We start from the raw sequence: 24,939 nt of genomic DNA on the forward strand, positions 1-24,939 counted from the left end.
AATATTTCCTTTTAACTCTGACATATTTGGTGAATCTCAGTTTTTGCCTCCGTCTGTAACTGAGGACAGAATACTTGCGTCTAACACTACACCTATACCTGACAGGGAATTTAAGAGAAATGACTCCTGTGATACGTTAGATTGACAACGTACGAGTGATATTTCTTTTTCGAAAGGTAAATCATCCTCTGTCAACATTAAGATAATTCACGACTCTAGAACACATTCTAATGCAGATAACTTCAGTAGCAATAACTTGGGTTAGGATCATCCTTCATACAGCTGCAAAGTTCAAGACTAAGTGCGAGTTTCTCCTTCCGAAGTTTGCCCTCTTCCGAAAAAGTCACCTTGGGAAAATATTTCGGGGTCGCGGTGGCTCAGTGGTAGAGCGTTCATATCTGGTGTATGGGGTCCCTGGTTCGATCCCAGCTCGCGACAATTGAACTTTGTGGTGGACAAACCGTGTGCGTGGGTTTCCTTGGAGTTCTTCCGTTTCCTCCCACATTCTTCATTCCATCATTTCATTCATTTCTCATCATCACCGTCTCCTTTAACGTAGAGGCATATGCTTGGGACGTAAAACTTAAAGATTTCATTTCATTGCATTTCCAGAAATATTTCCCAGAGAAAAAGAAGTAAATCTATGATTTTGATGAATTCACCAGTAAAGAAGCAAATAGAAGACGCTAGCAATGCTCGGAACATCAAGAAAAAATAACCTACAAAGACAAACATCTTCGTCAAGGAGAGAAAAGTGAAACTTGCTAACAAGTCTCAAATTTCGTCTTCAAGCAGTGATTACAGTCTTGCAAGCCTTATAAGCGATGAGCTAAATTTAGAGAGTGATAATGATAATTTCGTGGTGGATGTTCAAAGTGTTAACGATCTTATGATTGGTGATTTTCTTTTGGTGAAATTCTCTTCAAAGAGTTCTTTGGTGAGTTACATTGGATGTGTCACTCAAATTTTATCTGAAAATGTTTCTCGTACGGTGAAAAACTGGATATAGGTTTTGTTATCCTGATGTTTCTGACATTGCAGCAGTTCCTTTTCATGATATTACACCCAAATTGCCACATCCTCTGAGTTCAGAAGGAACTAAACGGTTTGAAAAAATCTACAAATTTGGTGTAGCTCTTGATTATGACTTAAGGTTATCTATACTTCATTCATTTTTCTACTTTTATTATTAGGCTATATATTATTGGAAGCATTGTTTTAATTTTTTTTCATTCTAATGATGTTACGTGTTGTGTTTAATTTACATACAGGGTCCATCCTTAAAGTAGTAGGACTGAGTCAATTAAAAATAAGATATTGACAGAAATAACACTTACGGTTAATATTCTTCGAAATATGATCCTCCTACATCCACACACCGCTGCCAGCGGGATTTCCAGTTTTCATACGCTTCCTGGAAGGCGGAAACTGGAATGCTGTTCAGCTGCCTCGTCACGGCCTGTTGTAATGCTTCCACCGAGCCGTGATGATGCCCTTTCAGGGTGGTTTTGAGACGGGAGAAGAGGAAAAATTCTGGTGGGGCAAGGTCGGGACTGTAGGGTGGCTGAGGCAAGGTTGCAATGTTATGTTGGGCCAGATACGCCACCACTCGGAAGTCCTTTTGCGAACGTCATTTTGCTCGCCTGTCAGCACTCGCGGCACCAACTTTGCACAAATTTTCCTCATTTGCAATTGTTCGTGCACAATTTCTTGAACTGGGGTTTTAGCAATGCCAAGTTCATCGGCAATCATGCAAACAGTTAATCTTCGGTCACTGTCCAGCAAATTCTTCACTTTTGCAACATTTTCTTCCGTTTTGGAGCTCGAAGGTCGTCCTGGCGTGCAGCGTCTTCAACTTCTTCTCTCCCCTCCCTAAACAGCTTGTGCCACTCAAACACACTCGATCTTCCGATGGCGTTATCACCGTACGCCGTCTTGATCATTTCATGAGTCTCTTTCCCAGTTTTACCGAGCTTCACGCAAAATTTGATGGCGTAACGCTGTTCCAAAAGATTGGCCATGACGCAGCGTGACGAGGGTCACTCGCGGAGGTTACGATAACGAGCGATCTTTACCCTGCTATGGCTGGCAGCCGACTGACACTTCTTCCTGTCTTTTCTTAGACCCACCTCAATCAACAACAGGTGGAGTAACTGTCGTTAGTCTGTAAAATGAAAAGAAAAAAAACAGCCCTACTACTTTAAGGATGGACCTTGTATATGCAGATGAGACATTAGGCTAAGTTTCATCATACAATGAAGGTATAAATTGATTTCAGTTAGGTTTTATCTTACTATTTTTTTTAAATAAATTAAAATATCATATTTCGGTTTTGTTTCTCGATTTATTCTTTGACGACATTTCGGTAGATGTATTATACAACTTGAATAAATTCCAAATTTATGTTGATATTGTAAAATAGTGTTTTCATAAGGAACAATATACTATGTCTCACACCTCTCTAGTATTTGTCTCAGTTCTTTCTTACGTAGGGAGGAGTGATACACTTTCTACTCCCGATATAATTGCAAATAACATCTTTGTTTATATCGAGCTGTACCAGGTAAAAAAATATACATAGAACTGCAACATATGATACAATCGTCACACTCCTTTTCAAACGAATACGTTTATTTGTTTGAAAGTAAATTGTTAAGTAAATTTTGTCCCATACATCCCGAGTCTCCTATATCTCATTTTGAAGTTTCTATCATTCCCGACTCCCGTTCCACTTGAGTCCGAATATTCGTTTCAGGATTTTATTCTCAAATACTTTCAGTCTGCGTTCTTCTCTCAGAGTACGTGACCATATTTCGCATCCATATAGTAAACAGCATGATTATCGTTTTATATATTTTAAACTTCAAATTTGTCGATAGTATTTGCAATGGAAAAAGATTTTGATCTGAATTATAACATGAATTCCGTGCTTTTAGTCAACATTTTATTTCTCCGTGGTTATGATTTTGGTCTGTTAATATTGATTCTAGATAAATGAAAGTATTGAAAGGATAAATTACAAAGTTAATTATTATGTCGCGATAGCTTTATAAGAAAATATAAAACAGTTTTGATTAGTATTAATAATAGTTTGTAGCGTACAACTCATGTGCGTGGGTTCTATCTGTGTTCTTCTGTTTTCTCCAACCGCATTCCTTCCACCCTTTCATTCATTCTTGTCATCATCGTCTCGTGTAGTCTCGGATCATAGTTGTGGATGCTAAAATAAGAATAATAAGTTTTCAAGCCATACACACTGCTCTTGTGGCTAAGTGTGTGCCATTTGCTGCGTGGGATTTAAAGTTCAATTGAAAGTAGGAAGCTTTAAGATTTTAACGTATTACCGACATTCAGATTCCACAAACTGTGTGTCGACATTTCGTATAGTCTTGGCGCTGTAGAGGTAGATTAAACATTAACCAATCAACTAAAGTGTAAGAAGTCAAATACGTACCTCGGGTCACAGCATTTGGCAGTCGCACATATTTCAATAATGTATTACAAATTATGTCCATTATTCTATGTAACCAAATTCACATTCTTCGAGATTTAGACAAACTTCGATATGATATACATTATTGAAAGAAACACGAAATATTTTTGTTGTTGTTGTTGAATATAAAACATTAATTCGTACTTTTATGTATTGTTCAAGATATAGAAAGCCAAAACAATACTAAAAAGCTTATGGCACTAGTTAAAAAATTACCGGACAAATAAATTTATATGCTATATTTTTTTTTTAGAACTTAGCGTCTCGTATCAGAGCTTAATGAGACGTGGACCTATAGTTTACCATGAAATCTAAAGTACTGTCGACCAAAGGCCACTAGACTAGTAAAGAACACCTAGGCTACATAATATTCAAACATCACAACTAATAAAAATAAAAATAAACTTTTAAAGCAATATTATGTTGCTGTAGTTACAATTACATACAATAACTTAAAACGAGGGCGATGCATATCATAAGCTGAATTCTTTCAGTTTAACGTCCCACGATTTGTCCTTTAGTCTAAAGGAGGTGAATGACTTAGACAAGTGAATGATGATCGAAGAATTGGTGGAATGAGAATGTGTAAGAAAACGCAAATTTCCTGAGAAAACCCACGGACGTAATGATGTGCACCATACTCCTCCGGGGATCGAACCAGGAAGCCCATGCACTAGAAGTAAATGTTCTACCACTCATCCATAATGGCCACTTCATAAATATCATGTTCTATCGAAACGGATAATTTGAGACATTAATATTTAACAGTTTCGATCAACGTAGAGGATACATGAGTGCACTGGTGATTACACAAGTTGTCATTTTAGGATTCACTCAGTTTATGTGCTATTACAAATGTTGACACCAGAAACACAAATTAACCCTACAAATAATAACTGTTCTATCTTATGGTACTGTAGTCCGAGTCACGAAGAGGTTTTCCTTTCTAAAAATTATTATACCCAGCGCATCTCAAAAAGAATGTTCTACAGTCACAGATAAAGAATAAATAACTAACATATTTTAACTACTTTTCTCTTTAATCTCATAATCACAGAATACACATATTTTATTTTTAAGAAAATAGGATCAGACTCGTAATTTGCATTATAATCCATAAATTTCCTCTTTAATCTCCCATAATCACAGAATACACATATAATTTTTTTAAGAAAATAGGATCAGACTCGTAATTTGAATTACAATCCATAAACTTTTCTCTTTATTCTTCCATAGTCATATAATACACATATAATTTTTTTAAGAAAATAGGATCAGACGCGTAATTTGCATTACAATCCATAAACGTTTCTCTTTAATCTTCCATAATCATAAAATTCACATATATATATATATTTTTTTTAAGAAAATAGCATCAGACGCGTAATTTGCGTTATAATAAATAAACTTGGATGAAGAATGACAGAGTTGGCATATGATTTCGATATTACATTTGTACATGGCTCTCCACAAATACAGTCACTTTGTATGTTTAAATGCCACTCTTTTAGCAATTCCAGGTGCTGCTTGCAGTTGTAGTATCCTTCCATGTAGTTAAAAAATAAGTCTACGGTCCTAAGAAAGTGTCTGAAAAATAGTAGGGAAATAAAACGTTTTAATTTTTGCTTTTAATGGCTTTCCAAATTAAGGTAAGGCTAATGATTAGGCTTCCAGATATTATTATTATTATAACTAGGGGAGAAGAGTATGGTGCAGGGTTGGTATCTCGTGTTGGCAGCTTGTAACACTTGTAAACTCTCACACTGACTTGCCAGAGCGAGTAGGACGCAGATTTGTAAAACGTCGTGTTCCTCAGAAGAGCAAGTTTTGTACTATCAAGCAATTTTTTAAAGTAAGAATTGTACATAGGGTGTCCGGAATGGGACTGACGCTTTAAAACGTTTATAGTTTTAATATGGTCAGAGACACAGAAGAAAAAAACATGAATTTTAAAGGAGAACTCTAAAAGTTTATTTATTCTTACTTACAAGTCATTCTAACTCAGTGTAACTCTACGTGAGCTCCATTTGTAACTCTTACAATATCTAGCCAGAACTCAATCTCCCTCCACGTATACTGCAACATCTGAGGTGGTACTGAAGCAATCGCATTCCTAATACGGTTCTTCAGTTCATCGAGGTTACGCACCTTTTCACTAGAATACACAAGGTTTTTCACATACCTCCACAGGAGGAAGTCCAGTGGGTAACATCAGGAGAGCGTAGAGGCCACCTAATTGGCCCATCACGGCTTATCCAATGGCCAGGAAATTCAGGATCAAGGCACTCCTTCACTTGTAGGCTCCTGTGTGGCCGGGCACCATCCAATTGAAATATCACTTGAAGTTGAAAATGTTGTAACTGGGGAACAGTAAAATATTGAAGCATGTCTAAGATCACATGTCCTGTTATGGTTTGCTCTATGAAAAAATGGGGCATATAACTGCATTATGTGTTAAAGCATACCAAACATTCAATTTGGGACTGTCTCTTGAATGTTTTATGTACGCAAGCGGATTCTCAGATCCCCATATCCTAACATTGTGCCTGTTAACACAGGCAGACAAGTAAAAAGTTGCATCATCAGAGAAAACAACGTTGAATAGGAAATTATGGTTATAATCAATCCTGTACAGAATTTCAGTAGCAATTGCTGCTCTCTGTGGCTTATCGTTGGGCTTAATTTCTTGCAACAATTGCACCTTATACGCGCGCAAACGTAATCGTTTGTGTACCACATAGTGCACTGTTGACCTTAAAATTGCCAATTGCCTGCTCGCTGACTTCCTCGGGATACGTGAGAAACACTCTCTCATTACTTCCACATTTTCTTCTGACACACACGATTTACCACCGCTCTGTTGTTTCACTACACTCCCCGTTTATAAAAATTCATCCCTCCACGCCTGGATACTGTTGCGTGATGGAGGATCCTTGTGGTAAACACGACGAAAGTTTCCTTGTACTTGAACAACAATCTTTGACTCTGCAAACCACCACACGCATTGCACCTTTTCGACTGCCTACGCCATTTATGTTTATCCTCGATACTAGCGCCGTCACCGGTAGTTGTTCAAGTATGAACATTTGCTGAACGAAACTTTTTGAGTTTTCCTTCAATATGAATGTTATTTTTTTCTTTTGTATCTCTGACCATATTAAAACTATACACTTTAGAAACCGTCAGTCCCATTCCGGACACCCTGTATGTTTTTCATATGCTTGTATTTTTATAGACTTCCAACAAATGCTATGCATTAGGGTGGTCCAAAGAACAAAACTAACAATGGTTGGGCGTCAACAAGGTTATTTTATCCCTTTTGATGTATACAAATAACTAACGAAATTTCACTACAATTAAGTCTTATTTACAGGTCGCTCCATTTAGTTGTTAAAACTTGAAACAAATGTCATTATTTGTATTCTCAGTTTACTAAAACGCTTTCTTCATTTGATCGGGAAAGCTTTTTCGACGGTTTTCAACCAATCGATGATTAAACTGCTTCGGTTCCTCGTCTTTTGTCAAGGCTTTATTATACTTTTAGATGAGACTTAATTCTCTTTCTAGAGCATTTGAGTAGAAATTCGGTACACTTAATACTCAGAACGTCACTGTTGGCCAGCATCCGTACCTGGCGATTACGCAACCACACAGAACGGGCATGAAAATGTTCGCCATTTTGTATTTGTTCCAGATATCGATTTAATACAAACGAATTATTGTTACCTGGTAGAAACCCTATCAATTCATATCCATTTAGAATAATTTTCATTTGGCAGATTATCCGGGACTCACTACGTTCCTTTGGTGAATCCCTTGCTCGTGCATGTAGGATTGTGAAACATGTAAAATTCAATATAGCAGGTATGACTTCTTCAGTAAATTTTTTACCCGCTCTCTTTACGTTGGATAGTTTCCGAACTATTGGCGTTCGAAAGTCATTTTCCCACGCTTTCGGCACCTTGTAGATCCGAAACTATGTCCGATAGCCGAAAGTTCAACATAACTTTTTTTCTTGTCTCAATGGCAGAAGTCACCTCCCAAGAGTTTTAACACTTATTTTGCAACACCCGATTGTATATATCGGGTGATTCCGTTAGTCCGTACCTGGCCTTTAAATCGAAAACGGTCCGAGATATGTACAAACTGAAAAACACGTATCCCATTAGTTGCAAAGGACAACAGAGCGAAGTAAAATGTTTCGTCCCAGGGTCCTGCGCAGGCTCCCAGACGGGGTCCAACTCAAAATTTTCAAATGGAAAGAGGGGTCAAGTGGTATATCGCTTGAAAGCTATTGTAAAAAGAAAGAAGCTACAACAAGTCCCGATTCTCTACGATCACCGTATGCAACATGGCGGCGGATCAAAATGTCATCAAAAGTTGCATTGAAAACAATATGGCCACCCCTATAAATCTGAAGCAGGGAGCCAAACGAAAAACTGGAAAACAATTGTTTCATTATTTCAAAAACATATCACGGTAACCAGTTCTAGATATCCAGGCAGGGTCCACCTCCAAATTAGCAGTTGTTTGATTGGGCTGGAGGGAAGATCCTGAACATTTTGAACAGCTATATTTCCTTGCTAACATACGTTTTCCGGGTGCAATACTGCAGAGACTGTTCTTTCCTATTTCGTGACACTACTGAAAAGTGTTGTCTTGTCTCGTCTCGTAGTCAACACTGGTAACATACACAGTATGAAAATGGAAGCGTTCTGGTGGACAGGTAAGCATACAGTATTATATTGAAACGTCTAACGTTGTTCTAAGAATTAATTTACCATCGCATAACGTACAAAGGATATATCATATTGGAGACGGCTGCTGTCCGTTATGTAACAGATGTGCACTTCACACAGCACGTTTTACATCACGTTTTACCGAAATTGTCGTCCATGTACAGCAAGACAACGGTCCAGACGGCGATAATAATTATAGCCCACAGCTTCAAGCTCTGCCTCTCTTATGCTTCGAAATGCGGTCATTATACGTTGCCTCATATCTTCTGGTGTAGTTGGTCTATTCGTGTAAACAAGCTCCTTGAGTCGACCCCAGAAATAATAGTCCATGCACGTAAGGTCTGAAGAGCGTGGAGGGAAAGGAGTATTGGACCCTCTTCCTAACCAACGGTGCGGAAAAAAAGTATTTAATGCATCTCTGCATATACGAGCAGGATGTGCTGGACAACCATCCAATTGCATCCACATATTACGCCGCACATGAAGTGGGATGTTTTCCATCAGTTGCGGTAGATGTACTGCCAAGAATTGATGGAACTGAGCCGATGTTAAATTTCCATCAACAAACCAGGACCCAATTACATGTGTTCCAATGATACCACCCCACACATTGATGCTCCAACGTCTTTGTCGGTCGATCTGTAGTGTGCATTGCGGATTCTCCGCAGCCCAATAATGCGCATTGTCTAGGTTGACATGACCATCACTTGTAAATATTGCTTCGTCTGTTCACAGAACGTACATACTGAAAAACGTTGGGTTTGTCCTCAATTTCTGACGGGCCCAATTACAAAACTGGAGGCGCTTATTGCGGTCGGCATCTGTTAGCACCTGACACAAGGAGATATGATACGGGTGGCGTTTATGCTTCCACAGTATACGCAGTACACTTGTTTGACTAATTCCGCGATCCCGGGCAATTTCTCTTGAGGATGCATTAGGACGTACTTCGACAGCAGCCAAAACATCAATAAAGACATCATTGACATCCACAATTGGAGCATGTTTGTGACCCCCATATTGGGGAAATATGCACTCTGTTTGTTTCAGACGATTTGCTAACCGTCGAAGTACATTATCGGAAATTGATTGTCGCTGTGGGAACCTTGCGCTATAAATTCGGGCTGCAGCACTATAGTTTTGTCTACATTCCCCTAACACCATTAGCATGCCAAATGCCTCCCCGTTCGTATATGGCATTGTTCCAATACAATGCTATCTTTAGCCGACACTGCACTAACACACGATATTAGGGTAGTACGTGCCACCTTCTACAATGAAATGGAAGCCTTCTGACACACACACACACAGACAGACAACTCAATTCGTAGCGTGTATTACTTTTGCACAAGTACTTCACTACAATTCGTACTAACTACCCTTGAGCAAAGCCTGCTCAACTTACTGTGGAACAAACTGTGTTCCAGCGTACCTCACGTTCGTGCCTTTCAATTCAAGGTTGTCTGCGACTGATTCTCTAGAAAGGTGTATGTTTTGTACAACAAATATAAACCAGCAAACAGCACAATCCAGATATCAAAGATGTGTATGTTGATTCATTTCGGTATTTCATTTGAAGTTATACATTTCACGACATTCGCGTCTCATGAATTTCACTTTTACACGACGCATAGGGAAGAAAAGGGCAGGTAAGGACAGGGCTGGAACCTTGCGTCAATCCCATTATTCGAATGTTGTTACTGAGGAACACTGAGCTTAAGATACAGACGAACTAGGCTGTGACATCATTCAAACCTAGGTCGGGAATTAGGGGAAAATGCATTCTCGAACGGAAATAACACAATAACGCGGAGAGGGTCGCAATGTGACACTCGGGGATTGGCAAAATTTATACGTCATTGGATAGCACACGGCAAGTCCAGAATACAGATCTATATATACCGTCGTTTTGGGTTCTGGGCTGAATGCGAGCAAATGGTGCAAAACAACATGTCCCAGGGGAATGTTCCGTATAATTGCTGTACCCTGAGAGTTATGGTGTGCATCATGGAAACAAATCATCCCATAGTGCACACAGCCAAAATATTTCGTCCGTTGCACTAGCCAGTCGGGAGGATACAGTGTTCAATTTCCTTGATCCCATAGTGTCGGAGGTCTGGGAGGGGAGAGGCCACCCAAAGAAGCAACAATTCAACTACCGACAAAGGGCTTTCAAACACACATCCTGTGAGGACACCAAGGTCAAGATCTGGGAAGAGCCCCAGACCTCTTACAGAACAGATGCAGGAAACATTGGTAGAGCATGCTTCCCTCGTTCCACATCTCGAGGAATTCTGTGCAAACAAAGTGAAAACAGCTGTTTACTCCCTACCGACTAGTGTCATTGACTCAATATTTCGGCTGTGTGCACCCCTCGCTGATGTGCTTTTATGATGAACACCACAACTCTCCAGGGCTACCGGGAACTGTCCAGCAATTTTACCGCCAATTCCACAGGAATATGTGTTTTTACACATTCATTTCAATGCAACTTTGATGACATTTTGACGTGTTGCATAGGGTGATCGTAGCGAATCGGGACTTGTTGTAGGTTCTTTCTTTTCACAAGAGCTTTCAAGCGATATACCACTTGACCCCTCTTTCCATTTGACAATTTTGAGTTGGACCCCGTCTGGACCCTGCGGGAACCCTGGGGCAAAACTTTTTACTTCGTTCTGTTGTCCTTTGAACCTCATGTGACACTTGTTTTTCAGTTTTTCCGTCTGGCTGCCCGTTTCAGATTTATAGGGATGGCCATATTGTTTCAATGCAAATTTTGATGACATTTTGACCCGCCGATCGGGACTTGTTGTAGCTTCTTTCTTTTTACAAGAGCTTTCATGCGATATACCACTTGACCCCTCTTTCCATTTGACAATTTTGAGTTGGACCTCGTCTGGGGCCTTGCGGGGGACCCTGGGACGAAACATTTTACTTCGCTCTGTTGTCCTTTGCAACTAATGGGATACGTGTTTTTCAGTTTGTACATATCTCGGACTTTTTTCGATTTAAAGGCCTGGTACGGACTAACGAAATCACCCGATATATATATATATATATATATATATATATATATAGGGCGTCTATAAAGTTTGACCTCAGATCATCTGTTCGGAAACGGTTTGCTAGATGGAAAAACAGTGAAACGTATCCCATTATTTTTAGGGGTACACAATTTGAGTGAAAAAGTGTTGCCCCAGGGTCCCCTGGGGGGTCCCAAAAAGGGTCCAACTCAAAATTTTCAAACTGCAAGGGGAGCATAGCAGTATATCGTTGGAAAAGTATTGTTCAAGGAAAGAAAATTGTATCAGTCCCGAGTTCCTACATGGACCCTGTGCAAAATGGCAGTCGGTCAAGTATACATACATACATACATGTACACACACACACACACACACACACACACACACACATATATATATATATATATATATATATATATATATATATATATACTTCTGTATAATATTGGATAGATTGTATATCTGTATTAGGAACGAAACACGCAAAGCTATTTCTTACGATTATGCAGCTTTAAGTAGAAAATATAGATCCCTTTGTATTGGGAAATAAAAGAGCTTTCGTATGAATAGATTCTAAAGTCTCTTTCATCACAGAGACTAGTGGGGCAACTTTCATACCCAGTGGAAATAGTCTATATTTTAATTCGACAACATTCGGAATGTCTTGATGAGTCATTTTTACTGTGAAAGGAAATGTGCCATTTATAAGTCTTGACCCTGGTAATTATATACGTAAAAGTTCCAGTAGTTAATATAGAGCAAATGACAGCTTTTCAATGTTCACTTTTCTCCCTACCTTTCAAATAAATCTCTGTCTCTCGGCTGCTGATAACCTTATTATGCGTTTGCTTCATTGACGGTCACCACCAGATTAAAATAAACTTATAATAAATAATAAACTTGTAGGTTATGCATATATTTGCTTGCACAATTATCTGCTATGCAAGAAAAAGTGGAAGGTTGTGTTGGAAATTAGAAAAATCACAATGAGAGGTTGGAAGATACTGGTCATTGGCACATATTTACCTAGTAAATGATTTTTCCTTATGAATAACATTTATCGATATTTTGAAATAGCTGTCTCTAATCTCTACCATCATAGCAATTTGGTAATACTAATAAAAATGACATTCAGTGACAGAAACAGAAATAAATCATAATTATTGTATTTTTAAGAATAAAACGGGATATAAGATTGAGATGGATGCCACGTACACGTCATTAATAGGAAACCCTAGTTTTTTTTTTTTTAATTAAGTGCCTCGTGTGTGCTCCGTGCTAACGGAGCCAGAGACCATGATGATAAACAAAACGTGGAGTGAAGAAAATGGTAAAATGCTTAGGAACCTCGAGAAAGCATATGAACACGATGTTTCTTCACTAAAAAGCCTACTTGATCTAGATATGATCGAATCAAGGACCCCACGCACCTGAAGTGAACCCTATATCACGATGACTCCGCGTCCCCTCAAATACGTAACACCCAGTTGGCTTCACCTTCAGTCGAAAATATTAATTACACCCTGATTAATGAGGTGCTACTATTTCAAGGCCACTTCTGTTGATGTGGGTTTATTCTGATGCAATTAGTAGTTAACAGATAAAAGAATAACTTATCTTAATACTGATTAATACTCAATATCAAGAAAGCTGGCTAGTTCTTACTGATTCCTAAATTTTTGCTCTTCTTCGAAAAAAAATCAACATTATTCGCGAGTCCGTCAAACGGAGGATAAATATAAGATTGCAGAGAAACTAACGACTTTTACAAGTGCTTTGTCGTGCCAAGGTTTGGAACTTTATTGCGACAAAAACCAGTCGACATGTTGATTGCAAATATAATGTCAATTAGTGAGGCAGTTATTCTAAAGTCTGTGTTATCCGATGTAATGTGAATCGTAAAAAGGAGAAATATTTGACGAAATGGAGATAAAGTTAGCTTTGGCTTAATATATAGGATTCTTATAATTTATTGATTTCTTTATATACTCAAAAACATATCCATTCACACTTATTACTAGGGATGAATTAGTAAACGTATATTGTTCATAATTATCTAAAAACACAATAATGCAATTCCTCTTTCTTGTAATCCGTGACAAGTCTAGGTGATTTCAATTCGGTCTTTATCTTCCTCAAAACAATTTGAACTAAATTGAGTTGTAGATTTATTAAAGAACTCATATTGTCAGTGTTGTATCAGTATAGAACGTGACATCTGATATAGTAGGTATTGTATCAGTATAAAACGTGACATCGTACGTGTGTTACAGCGAGCTACGAAGGTAAGGAGCAGATAAAGGATAGATTGTGCCAGAAACGGACGAATGTTTCTATTTAAAATCAAAATTCTACATTACAATATAAGCAAGGTTTATACTTCATTGGATTTGTAATGAAACATACTTTACAATGATGTATACACCATGTCCGTCATTTTTATAAGAGAGAAATTCTAGAGGGACTTTTCGGGAAATTCCCTAAAAAAGTAGATATTTTTGTCTCATGTCACTGTTCATATAGTGATACAGAAACGGGAATTGCGCCAGATTAATCCTATTGAAAAAGTGATCTTTAACTCCAAAAGTATACAACAAAATTCTTAGTTTCCACGTCTTTTAAACGTTATTCAAGATAGTAAACAAAAAATTAATATTGACCTACAAAAACAAATATCAATAACTCACAATGGATCAAATGCACAACTGCTTTACAAAGTATGAAAATAAAACATTTGTACTTACAATTAATTCTTCCTTTTGTAGTGCCAGTCACTTTCTCTAACTAAAAACCAGCAGTAGTCGCCCATCATATGAGGATCCCATTTAGCTTGATAAAGTTGCTCCATTTTTTGAATGTCCTGATGGAATCGTTTCCCTTGTTCGTCACTTACAGCTCCTAAATTCTCGGGGAAAAATTCCAAGTGGGAAAGAAGAAAGTGAATTTTCAGGGACATTCTACATCCTAACCTTTGATAGCTATCCAAAAGCTCTTGAACCAATTGACGGTAATTTTCTGCCTTATGATTTCCCAAAAATCCATACACTACTTTACTGAAAGCTCACCAGGCGGATAGTTCTTCATTATTTAACTTTGTCTCAAAGATGTTGTCCTTTAATAGTTTCTGAATTTGGGGCCCGACGAATATCCCCTCTTTTACTTTCGCGTCACTAAGTTTTGGAAACTGACTTCTAAGGTACGCAAATCCTTCTCCATTCTTGTCCATGGCCTTACCAAAGTTTTTCATTAAGCCTAATTTTATATGTAAAGGCGGCAGCAGAATTTTTTCTGAATTAACTAAGGGAGAATACTTAACATTGTGTTTCCCTGGCATATATGTTTCTCTTGGGGACCATTCGTTTTGAATGTAGTGTGATTCAGTTACCCTACTGTCCCATAAGCAAAGAAAACAACAGTATTTTGTAAATCCTCCCTGAAGCCCCAGTAATATAGCAATGACCTTTAAATCACCACAAATTTGCCAACAGTACTTGTTATAATGTATCAGAGCTAACAACACAGACAAACTTTCATAAGTTTCCTTCATCTCTACGGAATATGCCATTGGATTTGATGGTTTAGTGTTCCCATTATGTAGCAAAACAGCCTTAAGGCTTGTTTTAGAGGAGTCGATAAACAACCTCCATTCTTCAGGGATGTGTTGGAAACCTATTGTATCCATTAAACCATCTATATTTGTACATGCACAGAGGGAATTTTGCATTATATAGTAACCCGAAAATTGTTCATGTCGGTTTCTGAAAATTGAAATTCTGGTGGTAGGAGCCAGTAAATTCCAGTCTTGAAGTCTCGATCCGAGCAACTCAGGTTGTTGCTTACTCCGATTTAGATCCCTCACTAAGTCATTCAGTCTGGACTGGTTAACAAGAAGAGGTGTGTTTTTGGTTGGGCTATAGTTTGGATCAAAGGAAGTTGATGGTTCGGGCAACTCATCTACTTGCTCTTCTGCTGGAGAAGATTCTTTTGATTGTGCGTATGGATCAGGGATTGGGAGTGCAGGTCCATGTGGTATGGGTTTTAGAGCTGATGGAACATTTGGGTACTCAATATTAGGTTTTCCTCGTTTAGAATGACCCCAAATTTTTGTTAGACAGATATAACAGTCTTCAGCATGACTGGTTGGTTCTCGCCAGACCATTGGCACCGCAAAAAGGCATAGCTCGAGTTTATCGCCACTTTTTCACTTAATAAGAGTAGAATAGCATGTTACACAGCACACATGGGGAGCCCACACTTTGTCTTGATCACCCACATGACACCTAAAATAGCTATAATAAGCTTGTTTTAACGTTTCTGTTAATGCACGGCGCTGACGTTTCACAGTATATTTTCCACACACGTAACACAAAGTGTTCGGTGAGTTTATACACGCACGCCGCGATCCCTTCATAGCGGAGAAAGAAAACAAAACACGCACACGCACTTACGACCACTTGTCACAGGTATATCCAAATTAAAACTAAACCTACAATATGCATGAACTTATACAACACTTCCTTATCTATTTGCCATGGACCTGAAAATTTATCAGTAGAGTCCGATTTTGCGCAGTTTATTGCATCAGCTAAACACGTGTTGTTGTACAGCTGTATCAAGGTGCATTTCGCCAGCCCCCCCACCTTGGAATTTCAAAACGAAACCTATGCCAATCGTTTGTGCTACGTTTGTGCCGGAATGTACCGCAAAAAGTTTCGTTTGTACCACTTCCGGTACGAAGTTATAAGGGTTTTAAAGTGGGGGGGGGGCTGGAGAAACGGAAGCCTCCAACCTTGAAATTTCGAAACAAAAACTATGCCAATCGTTTGTGCTACGTTTGTGCCGGAATGTAGCGGAAAAATTTTCATTTGTACTACTTCCGGTACGAAGTTATAAGGGTTTAAAAGTGGGGAGCTGGGGAAACGGATGCCCGCCACCTAGGAATTTCAAAACTACACACATGACAATCGTTTGTGCTACGTTTGTGCTGGAATGTACCGCAAAAATATTCGTCTGTACCACTTCCGGTACGAAGTTATAAGGGTTTTAAAATGAGGGGCTGCGGAAACGGAAGCCCCCCACCTAGGAATTTCAAAACAAAACCTATGCCAATCGTTTGTGTTACGTTTGTGCCGGAATGTACCGTCAAAATTTTCGTTTGTACCACTTCCGGTACTAAGTTATAAGGGTTTTAAAGTGGGAGGGCTGGAGAAACGGTAGCCTCCAAACTTGAAATTTCGAAACAAAACCTATGGCAATCGTTTGTGCTATGTTTGTGCCGGAATGTACCGCAAAAATTTTCGTTTGTACCACTTCCGGTACGAAGTTATAAGGGTTTTAAAGTGGGGGGGCTGGAGAAACGGTAGCCTACAAACTTGAAATTTCGAAACAAAGCCTATGGCAATCGTTTGTGCTACGTTTGTGCCGGAATGTACCGGAAAATTTTCGTTTGTACCACTTCCGGTACGAAGTTATAAGGGTTTTAAAATGGGAGGGCTGGAGAAACGGTAGCCTCCAAACTTGAAATTTCGAAACAAAACCTATGGCAGTCGTTTGTGCTACGTTTGTGCCGGAATGTACCGCAAAAATTTTCGTTTGTACCACTTCCGGTACGAAGTTATAAGGGTTTTAAAGTGGGGGGGGCTGGAGAAACGGTAGCCTACAAACTTGAAATTTCGAAACAAAGCCTATGGCAATCGTTTGTGCTAAGTTTGTGCCGGAATGTACCGCAAAAATATTCGTCTGTACCACTTCCGGTACGAAGTTATAAGGGTTTTAAAATGAGGGGCTGCGGAAACGGAAGCCCCCCACCTAGGAATTTCCAAACAAAACCTATGCCAATCGTTTGTGTTACGTTTGTGCCGGAATGTACCGCAAATATTTTCGTTTGTACCACTTCCGGTACGAAGTTATAAGGGTTTTAAAGTGGGAGGGCTGGAGAAACGGTAGCCTCCAAACTTGAAATTTCGAAACAAAACCTATGGCAATCGTTTGTGCTACGTTTGCGCCGGAATGTACCGCAAAAATTTTCGTTTGTACCACTTCCGGTACGAAGTTATAAGGGTTTTAATGTGGTGGGGCTGGAGAAACGGCAGCGTCCAAATTTGGAATTTCAAAACAATGCCTATGGCAATCGTTTGTGCTACGTTTATGCCGGAATGTACCGGAAAATTTTTCGTTTGTACCACTTCCGGTACGAAGTTATAAGGGTTTTAAAGTGAGGGGGAGCTGCAGAAACGGCAGCCTCAAAACTTGGAATTTCGAAACAAAACCTATGGCAATCATTCGTGCTACGCTTGTGCCGGAATGTACCGCAAAAATTTTCGTTTGTACCATCTGCGGTACCAAGTTATAAGGGTTTTAATGTGGTGGGGCTGGAGAAACGGAAGCCTGCAACCTTGGAATTTCGAAAAAAAACTATGCCAATCGTTTGTGCTACGTTTGTGCCGAAATGTACAGCAAAAATTTTTGTTTGTACTACTTCCGGTACAAAGTTATAAGGGTTTTGAAGTGGGGAGGTGGGGAAACGGAAGCCTGCCACCTAGGAATTTCAAAACTAAACCTATGCCAATCGTTTGTGCTACGTTTGTGCCGGAATGTTCCGCAAAAATTTTCGTTTGTACCATATCCGGTACGAAGTTATGAGTTTTGAAGTGGGGGGCTGGGAAACTGCAGCCCCCACCTAAAAATTTCAAAACAAAACCTAAGCCAATCGTTTGTGCTACGTTTGTGCCGGAATGTACCGCAAAAATGTTTGTTTGTACCACTTCCGGTACGAAGATATAAGGGTTTTAAAGTGGGAGGCTGGGAAAACGGCAGCCCCCCACCTAGGAATTTCAAACAAAACCTATGGCAATCGTTTGTGCTACGTTTGTGCCGGAATGTACCGCAAAAATTTTCGTTTGTACCACTTCCGGTACGAAGTTATAAGGGTTTTAATGTGGGAGGGCTTGAGAAACGGTAGCCTCCAAACTTGGAATTTCGAAACATAACCTACGGCAATCGTTTGTGCTACGTTTGTGCCGGAATGTAAGGCAAAAAGTTTCGTTTGTACCACTTCCGGTACGAAGTTATAAGGGTTTTAAAGTGGGGGGACTGGAGAAACGGTAGCCTCCAAACTTGGAATTTCGAAACAAAACCTATGCCAATCGTTTGTGCTACGTTTGTGCCGGAATGTACCGCAAAAATTTTCGTTTGTACCACTTCCGGAACGAAGTTATAAGGGTTTTAAATAGGGGGGGGCTGCAGAAACGGCAGCCTCAAAACTTGGAAATTCGAAACAAAACCTATGGCAATCGTTCGTGCTACGTTTGTGCCGGAATGTACCGCAAAAATTTTCGTTTGTACCACTTGCGGTACGAAGTTATAATTGTTTTAATGTGGGGGGGCTGGAGAAACGGCAGCCTCCAAACTTGGAATTTCGAAACAAAACCTATGCCAATCGTTTGTGCTACGTTTGTGCCGGAATGTACCGCAAAATTTTTTGTTTGTACCACTTCCGATACGAAGTAGTAAGGGTTTTAAAGTGGGAGGCTGGGGAAACGGCAGCCCCCACCTAGGAATTTCAAACAAAACCTATGCCAATCGTTTGTGCTATGTTTGTGCCGGAATGTACCGCAAAAATTTTCGTTTGTACCACTTCCGGTACGAAGTTATAAGGGTTTTAAAGTGGGAGGCTGTGGAAACGGCAGACCCCCACCTAGGAATTTCAAACAAAACCTATGGCAATCGTTTGTGCTACGTTTGTGCCGGAATGTACCGCAAAAAGTTTCGTTTGTACCTCTTCCGGTACGAAGTTATAAGGGTTTTAAAGTGGGGTGGCTGTAGTAACGGGAGCCTCCAAACTTGGAATTTCGAAACAAAACCTATGGCAATCGTTTGTGCTAGGTTTGTGCCGGAATGTACCGCAAAAATTTTCGTTTGTACCACTTCCGGTACGAAGTTATAAGGGTTTTAAAGTGGGGGGCTGGAGAAACGGAAGCCTCCAAACTTGGAATTTCGAAACAAAACCTATGGCAATCGTTTGTGCTAGATTTTTGCCGGAATGTACCGCAAAAATTTTCGTTTGTACCACTTCCGGTACGAAGTTATAAGGGTTTTAAAGTGGGGGGGCTGGAGAAATGGAAGCCTCCAACCTTAGAATTTCGAAACAAAAACTATGCCAATCGTTTGTGCTACGTTTGTGCCGGAATGTACCGAAAAAATTTTCGTTTGTACTACTTGCGGTACGAAGTTATAAGGGTTTTAAAGTGAGGAGGTGGGGAAACGGCAGCCCGCCACCTAGGAATTTCAAAACAAAACCTATTGCAAACGTTTGTGCTACGTTTGTGTCGGAATGTATCTCAAAGATTTTTGTTTGTATCACTTCCAGTACAAAAGTATGACAGTTTTAACTAAGGGGCTGCCGTTTCGAGACCCCCCTCTTGTAATTTCGAGCTAAGACTATGTCAATCGTTTGTGGTACGTTTTTACTGGAATGTACCGCAAAAAAATTTACGTGCCTGAAGTTGGCCCCCCACCTCTCCCAAATTACACCAAACGTTGCACATCGTTAATGTATCGTTAGTGCACGTTAGTGCATTTAGAACTAACGTTAGCACTATCAGCGTTTACGAGATATTGAAAATTTTGGTGGGGGACCAAATTCATATGAAGTTAGTCCCCCACCCATCTTTATGCATACAGATTTTCACTAAACTTAGCGCATCGTTAGTGCATTCATTAGTGCACTTAAACACACTAAGCACTACCATAAGTGCTACCATATTTTGGGATTATTCAAGATTTTCTGTGGGTAGGGGGCAACTTCAGAAATATCAAATTCTATACAAATAGAAGTAGAAACATGGGGTTGACGGTAATCGTTAGTGCATCGTTAGTGCACTTAAACACACTAAGCACTACCGTAATTTTTACCATATTTTGGGGTTATTAAAGATTTTCGGTGGGTGGGGGGCAACTTCAGAAATATCAAATTCTATACAAATAGAAGTAGAAACATGGGGTTGACGGTAATCGTTAGTGCATCGTTAGTGCACTTAAACACACTAAGCACTACCGTAATTTTTACCATATTTTGGGGTTATTAAAGATTTTCGGTGGGGGGGAAAACTTCAGAAATATCAAATTCTATACAAATAGAGGTAGAAATATGGGGTTGACGGTAATCGTTAGTGCATCGTCAGGGCACTTAAAAGCACTAAGCACTAACGTTAGTGTTACCACATTTTGAGATTTATTCAAAATTTTTGGTGGGGGCCAACTTCAGAAATATCAAATTCCATACAAAGTGTCAGTATTTTCAGGAATCAGTAACGAATGCACTAATTACTTTGTTAGTGCTTGAAGAGGGCGCAAATTCACGCTGACCACCAAAGATATTTTACTTGTAGCACCTACACTAATTAAGCACTAACGTTAGGGGTTGGTGCACGAAGAAGCACTAACGATGCACTAAGGATTGTACTGGAAATGATCATTAGTGCTTTTTAATTTGGCAGAAATTGGACACAGTGAAAAACTCCCCTTAAATTTCTTATGTGAGTTTCCTGAGATGTAACTGGCCATAACTACACTAATAGTGAAGCACTAACGAAAAGCTCTAATTTTTTCGTTATTGGTTGAAGTGGGGCGCCAAGTTCATGAAAGCTTCCAAAGGTTTTTTTACTTGTAGGACCTACATTAATGAAGAACTAATGTTAGGTTTTAATGCACTAAGAAGCACTAACGATTTCAGTAGAAGAGGTCATTAGTGCTTTGATTTTGGCGGAAATTTGATTCAATGAAAAATTCCACATAAATCTCTTATGGGATTTTTGTGGCATATAATTGGCCATATCTACATCAATAGTTAAGCATTAACGGAACTATGAGTGTTTTGCAGAAGCGCTAACGATACATTAACGAATGGACTTATTTTTCGTTACTGTTTGAAGTGGGAACCAAGTTCACGCTGGCCCGCAAAGGTTTCTTACTTGTAGCACCTACACTAATGAAGCACGAAACTTAGCCCCCACTACAAGTACTAACGAAAATATTAGTTTTATACGTTAGTGCATTGTTAGTACTTCTAGAAGATACAAGAAGTTTCGTTAGTGTTTCACCATTAGTGTAGAAATGGCCAATTATAAGTCTCAAAACTCCCATAAGAAACACATGGGGAATTATTCATTGTATCAAATTCCCATCGCATTCAAAAGCACTAATTACCTCTGTTAGTGCAATTGTTAGTGCATCGTAATTGCTTCTTAGAGCACAAACACCTAACGTTAGTGCTTCATTAGTGTAGGTGTTACAAGTAAAAAAAACTATGGGGAAGTCAGCGTGAATTTCGCACCGACACTTTAAGCACTAACGAAAAAAAGTCCAATTCGTTAGTGCTTCTATAAAGCACTAACAATTACGTTAGTGCTTCACTATTAGTGTAGTTATGGCCAATTACATATCACGAGACTCACAAGAAATTTAGGCAAATTTTTCATTGAATCAAATTTCCGCCAAATTCAAAATCACTAATGATCTCTTTTAGAGCGATCGTTAGTACATTGTTAGTGCTTCTTAGCGCATCTACACCTAAGGTTAGTGCTTCATTAGTAAATGTGCTACAATTAAAATACCTTTTGAGGCCAGAGTGAACCTAGCGCCCCCACTTCAAGCACTAACTAAAAACTTAGTGCCATTCGTTAGTGCATTGGTAGTGCTTCTGGAAAACACTAACAATTTAGTTAGAACTTCTATATTAGTTTAGTTATGGCCAATTACATGTAACGAAACACATAATAAATTTATGGGAAATTTTTCATTGCATCAAATTTCCGTCAAATTCAAGAGTACTAATGATCTATTCTAGTGCAATCGTTAGTGCATCGTTAGTGCTTCTAGAAAACACTAACAGTTTCGTTCGTCCTTCAATATTAGTGTAGTTATGGACAATATTAGTGTACGTGCTACAGGTACAATATCTTTGGAGGACATGGTGAACTTGCGTCAACTTCAAGCACTATCAAAAAATTAATGCCATTCATTAGTGTATAGTTAGTGCTTCTAGAAAGCACTAAATGTTTGTATGGAATTTGATATTTCTGAAGTTCGCCCCACCAATAATCTTGAATAAATCCCAAAATATGGTAATGCTAACCTTAATGCTTAGTGCATTTAAGTGCACTAACGATGCAATAACGATTGTCTTTAACTGCATGTTTGTACCTCTATTTGTATAGAATTTGATATTTCTGAAGTTGGCCCCCATCTAAAATCTTGAATAAATCCCAAAATATGATAGCACTAACGTTAGTGCTTAGTGGTTTTAAGTGCACTAACGATTGCCATTAACTCAATGTTTCCATCTCTATTTGTATAGAATTTGATGTTTCTGAAGTTTGCCCCCCACTTTAAAACCCTTATAACTTCGTACCGGATGTGGCACAAACGAAAACTTTTCCGGTACATTCCGGCACAAACATAGCACAAACGATTGGCATAGGTTTCGTTTCGAAATTCCTAGGAGGGGGCTGCCGTTTCCGTAGCCCCCACTTTAAAACTGTTATAACTTCGTACCGGAAGTGGTACAAACGAAAATTTTTGCGGTACATTCAGGCACAAACCTAGCACAAACGATTGACATAAGTTTTGTTTTAAAATTCCTAGGTGAGAGGCTGCTGTGTCCCGGCCTCCCACTTCAAAAGTCTTATAATTTCGTACCGGATGTGGTACAAACGAAAATTTTTGCGGAACATTCCGGCACAAACGTAGCACAAACGATTGGCATAGGTTTAGTATTGAAATTCCTAGGTGGCGGACTGCCCCCAATTTAAAACCCTTATAACTTCGTACTGGAAGTAGTACAAACGAAAATTTTGCTGGTACATTCCGGCACAAACGTAGCACAAACGATTGCTATAGATTTTGTTTCGAAATTCCAAGTTTGGAGGCTGCCGTTTCTCCAGCCCCCCCACTTTAAAACCCTTATAACTTCGTACCGGAAGTGGTACAAACGAAAATGTTTCCGGTACATTCCGGCACAAACGTAGCAGAAACGATTGCCATAGGTTTTGTTTCGAAATTCCAAGTTTGGACGCTGCCGTTTCTCCAGCCTCCCACTTTAAAACCCTTATAACTTCGTACCGGAAGTGGTACAAACGAAAATTTTTGCGGTACATTCCGGCACAAACGTAGCACAAACGATTGGTAAAGGTTTTGTTTCGATATTCCTAGGTGGGGGGGCTGCCGTTTATCCAACCCCCACTTTAAAACCCTCATAACTTCGTACCGGAAGTGGTACAAACGAAAATTTTTGCGGTACATTCCGGCACAAACGTAGCACAAACGATTGGCATAGGTTTCGTTTCGAAATTCCAAGGTGGGGGGCTGCCGTTTCCCCAGCCCCCACTTTAAAACTATTAACACTTCGTACCGGAAGTGGTACAAACGAAAATTTTTGCGGTACGTTCCGGCACAAACGTAGCACAAACGATTGGCATAGTTTTTTTTTTCGAAACTCCAAGGTGGGGGGGCTGGCGAAATGCACCTGCTGTATCAATGCAATCACATGTCAGGTGGTAGAAAACCACAGACCTCTTACTCCATGTCGTATACTCTTATTTTTCGTATTTGTGCCTGTATGGGTAAATGAAATTGTGTTTCTTTCTTTCTTTGCAAAGAACGCAACATCACGTCTTAAAATAAGTAGTACAAACAACATACTCGTACATGCAGCTAATTTATTTCTCTAGAAATAATAACGCAATTGTTCTGAAACTTGCGAGGTTTCTTAAGTATAAATCAAAGTTTTATATGGTTTCATTTTTGTATTTATATTTCAAGGGCCAGTGGCACGAAACTTTTGAGAAATGGTATATTTTGAGGGAATTTCTCAGCCCCCTCCCCTTGTCTCGCAAAAAAACTGCGGGTGATGGAGAAAATCGTATTGCACTTTCGAATTCAGCGACCAAAGATCCTTTAGGATCAGATGTTTTCTTTCATGTGGCAAAAACCCTTGTTTACTAGTGAGATATTGATTTATTGAATTGATATAAATCTATATTCTGGCGCAATTCCCGCTTTTGTATCGCTACATGAACAGTGACATGAGACAAAAAATCTACTTTTTTAGGGAATTTCCCGAAAAATCCCTCTAGAATTTCCCTTCTATAAAAATGGCAGACATGGTGTATACATCATTGTAAAGTATGTTTCATTACAAATCCAATGAAGTATAAACCTTGCTTATATTGTAAATAACGTGGAAGTTACATGTGATTTTTTTGCACCTATTGTATATGGTAAAATGGACAGTACACATAGCATATATTTATAGAAATATATTTATTCCTCAATGAAGAATGATGTGACTCAGATGAAACTTACAGAGTTTACTAAGTATAAATCAAGGTAACCTAGAATATAATTTGTATGTTTATATGCCTAAGGGTACCCGAGCAAAAATGAAGAAAAGGGGAAATTTTGGGGGAAATTTCCCGAAAATCCCTCTGTCACGGGAAAACTGTGCGTGATAGAGAGAAACGGATTGCAGATTCGAATTCAGCGGCCAAAGTTCCTTTAAGATCAGGTGTTTTCTCTCATATGGCAGAAAAAAAGTTAAAATTTGTTGACTAGTGTTATTAAAAGAGAATGTCCTCTGATAAACTGATTGTGAACGTGGGAAGACAACTCTGCAGTAAATTGAATT

The 24,939-nt window shown here is 39.1% G+C and overlaps 1 protein-coding gene across 1 annotated transcript in view; it reads right to left on the reverse strand.

Moving 5' to 3' along the window:
- Nucleotides 1-4,514: 4,514 nt before the first annotated feature.
- The window catches only part of LOC145684623 (uncharacterized), a 108,296-nt gene continuing 87,871 nt past the window's right edge, over nt 4,515-24,939 (reverse strand). The window contains exon 6 of the mRNA XM_081757014.1: nt 4,515-5,080. Within this exon, the coding sequence (XP_081613140.1) occupies nt 4,855-5,080 (226 nt within the window). The 3' untranslated portion in view covers nt 4,515-4,854. The remainder of the gene's footprint in view (nt 5,081-24,939) is intronic.

Source organism: Thermobia domestica, chromosome 5 (genome assembly GCF_964235325.1).
Source record: "Thermobia domestica chromosome 5, izTheDome1.hap1.1, whole genome shotgun sequence".
NCBI classification, from domain to species: Eukaryota; Metazoa; Arthropoda; class Insecta; order Zygentoma; family Lepismatidae; genus Thermobia; species Thermobia domestica.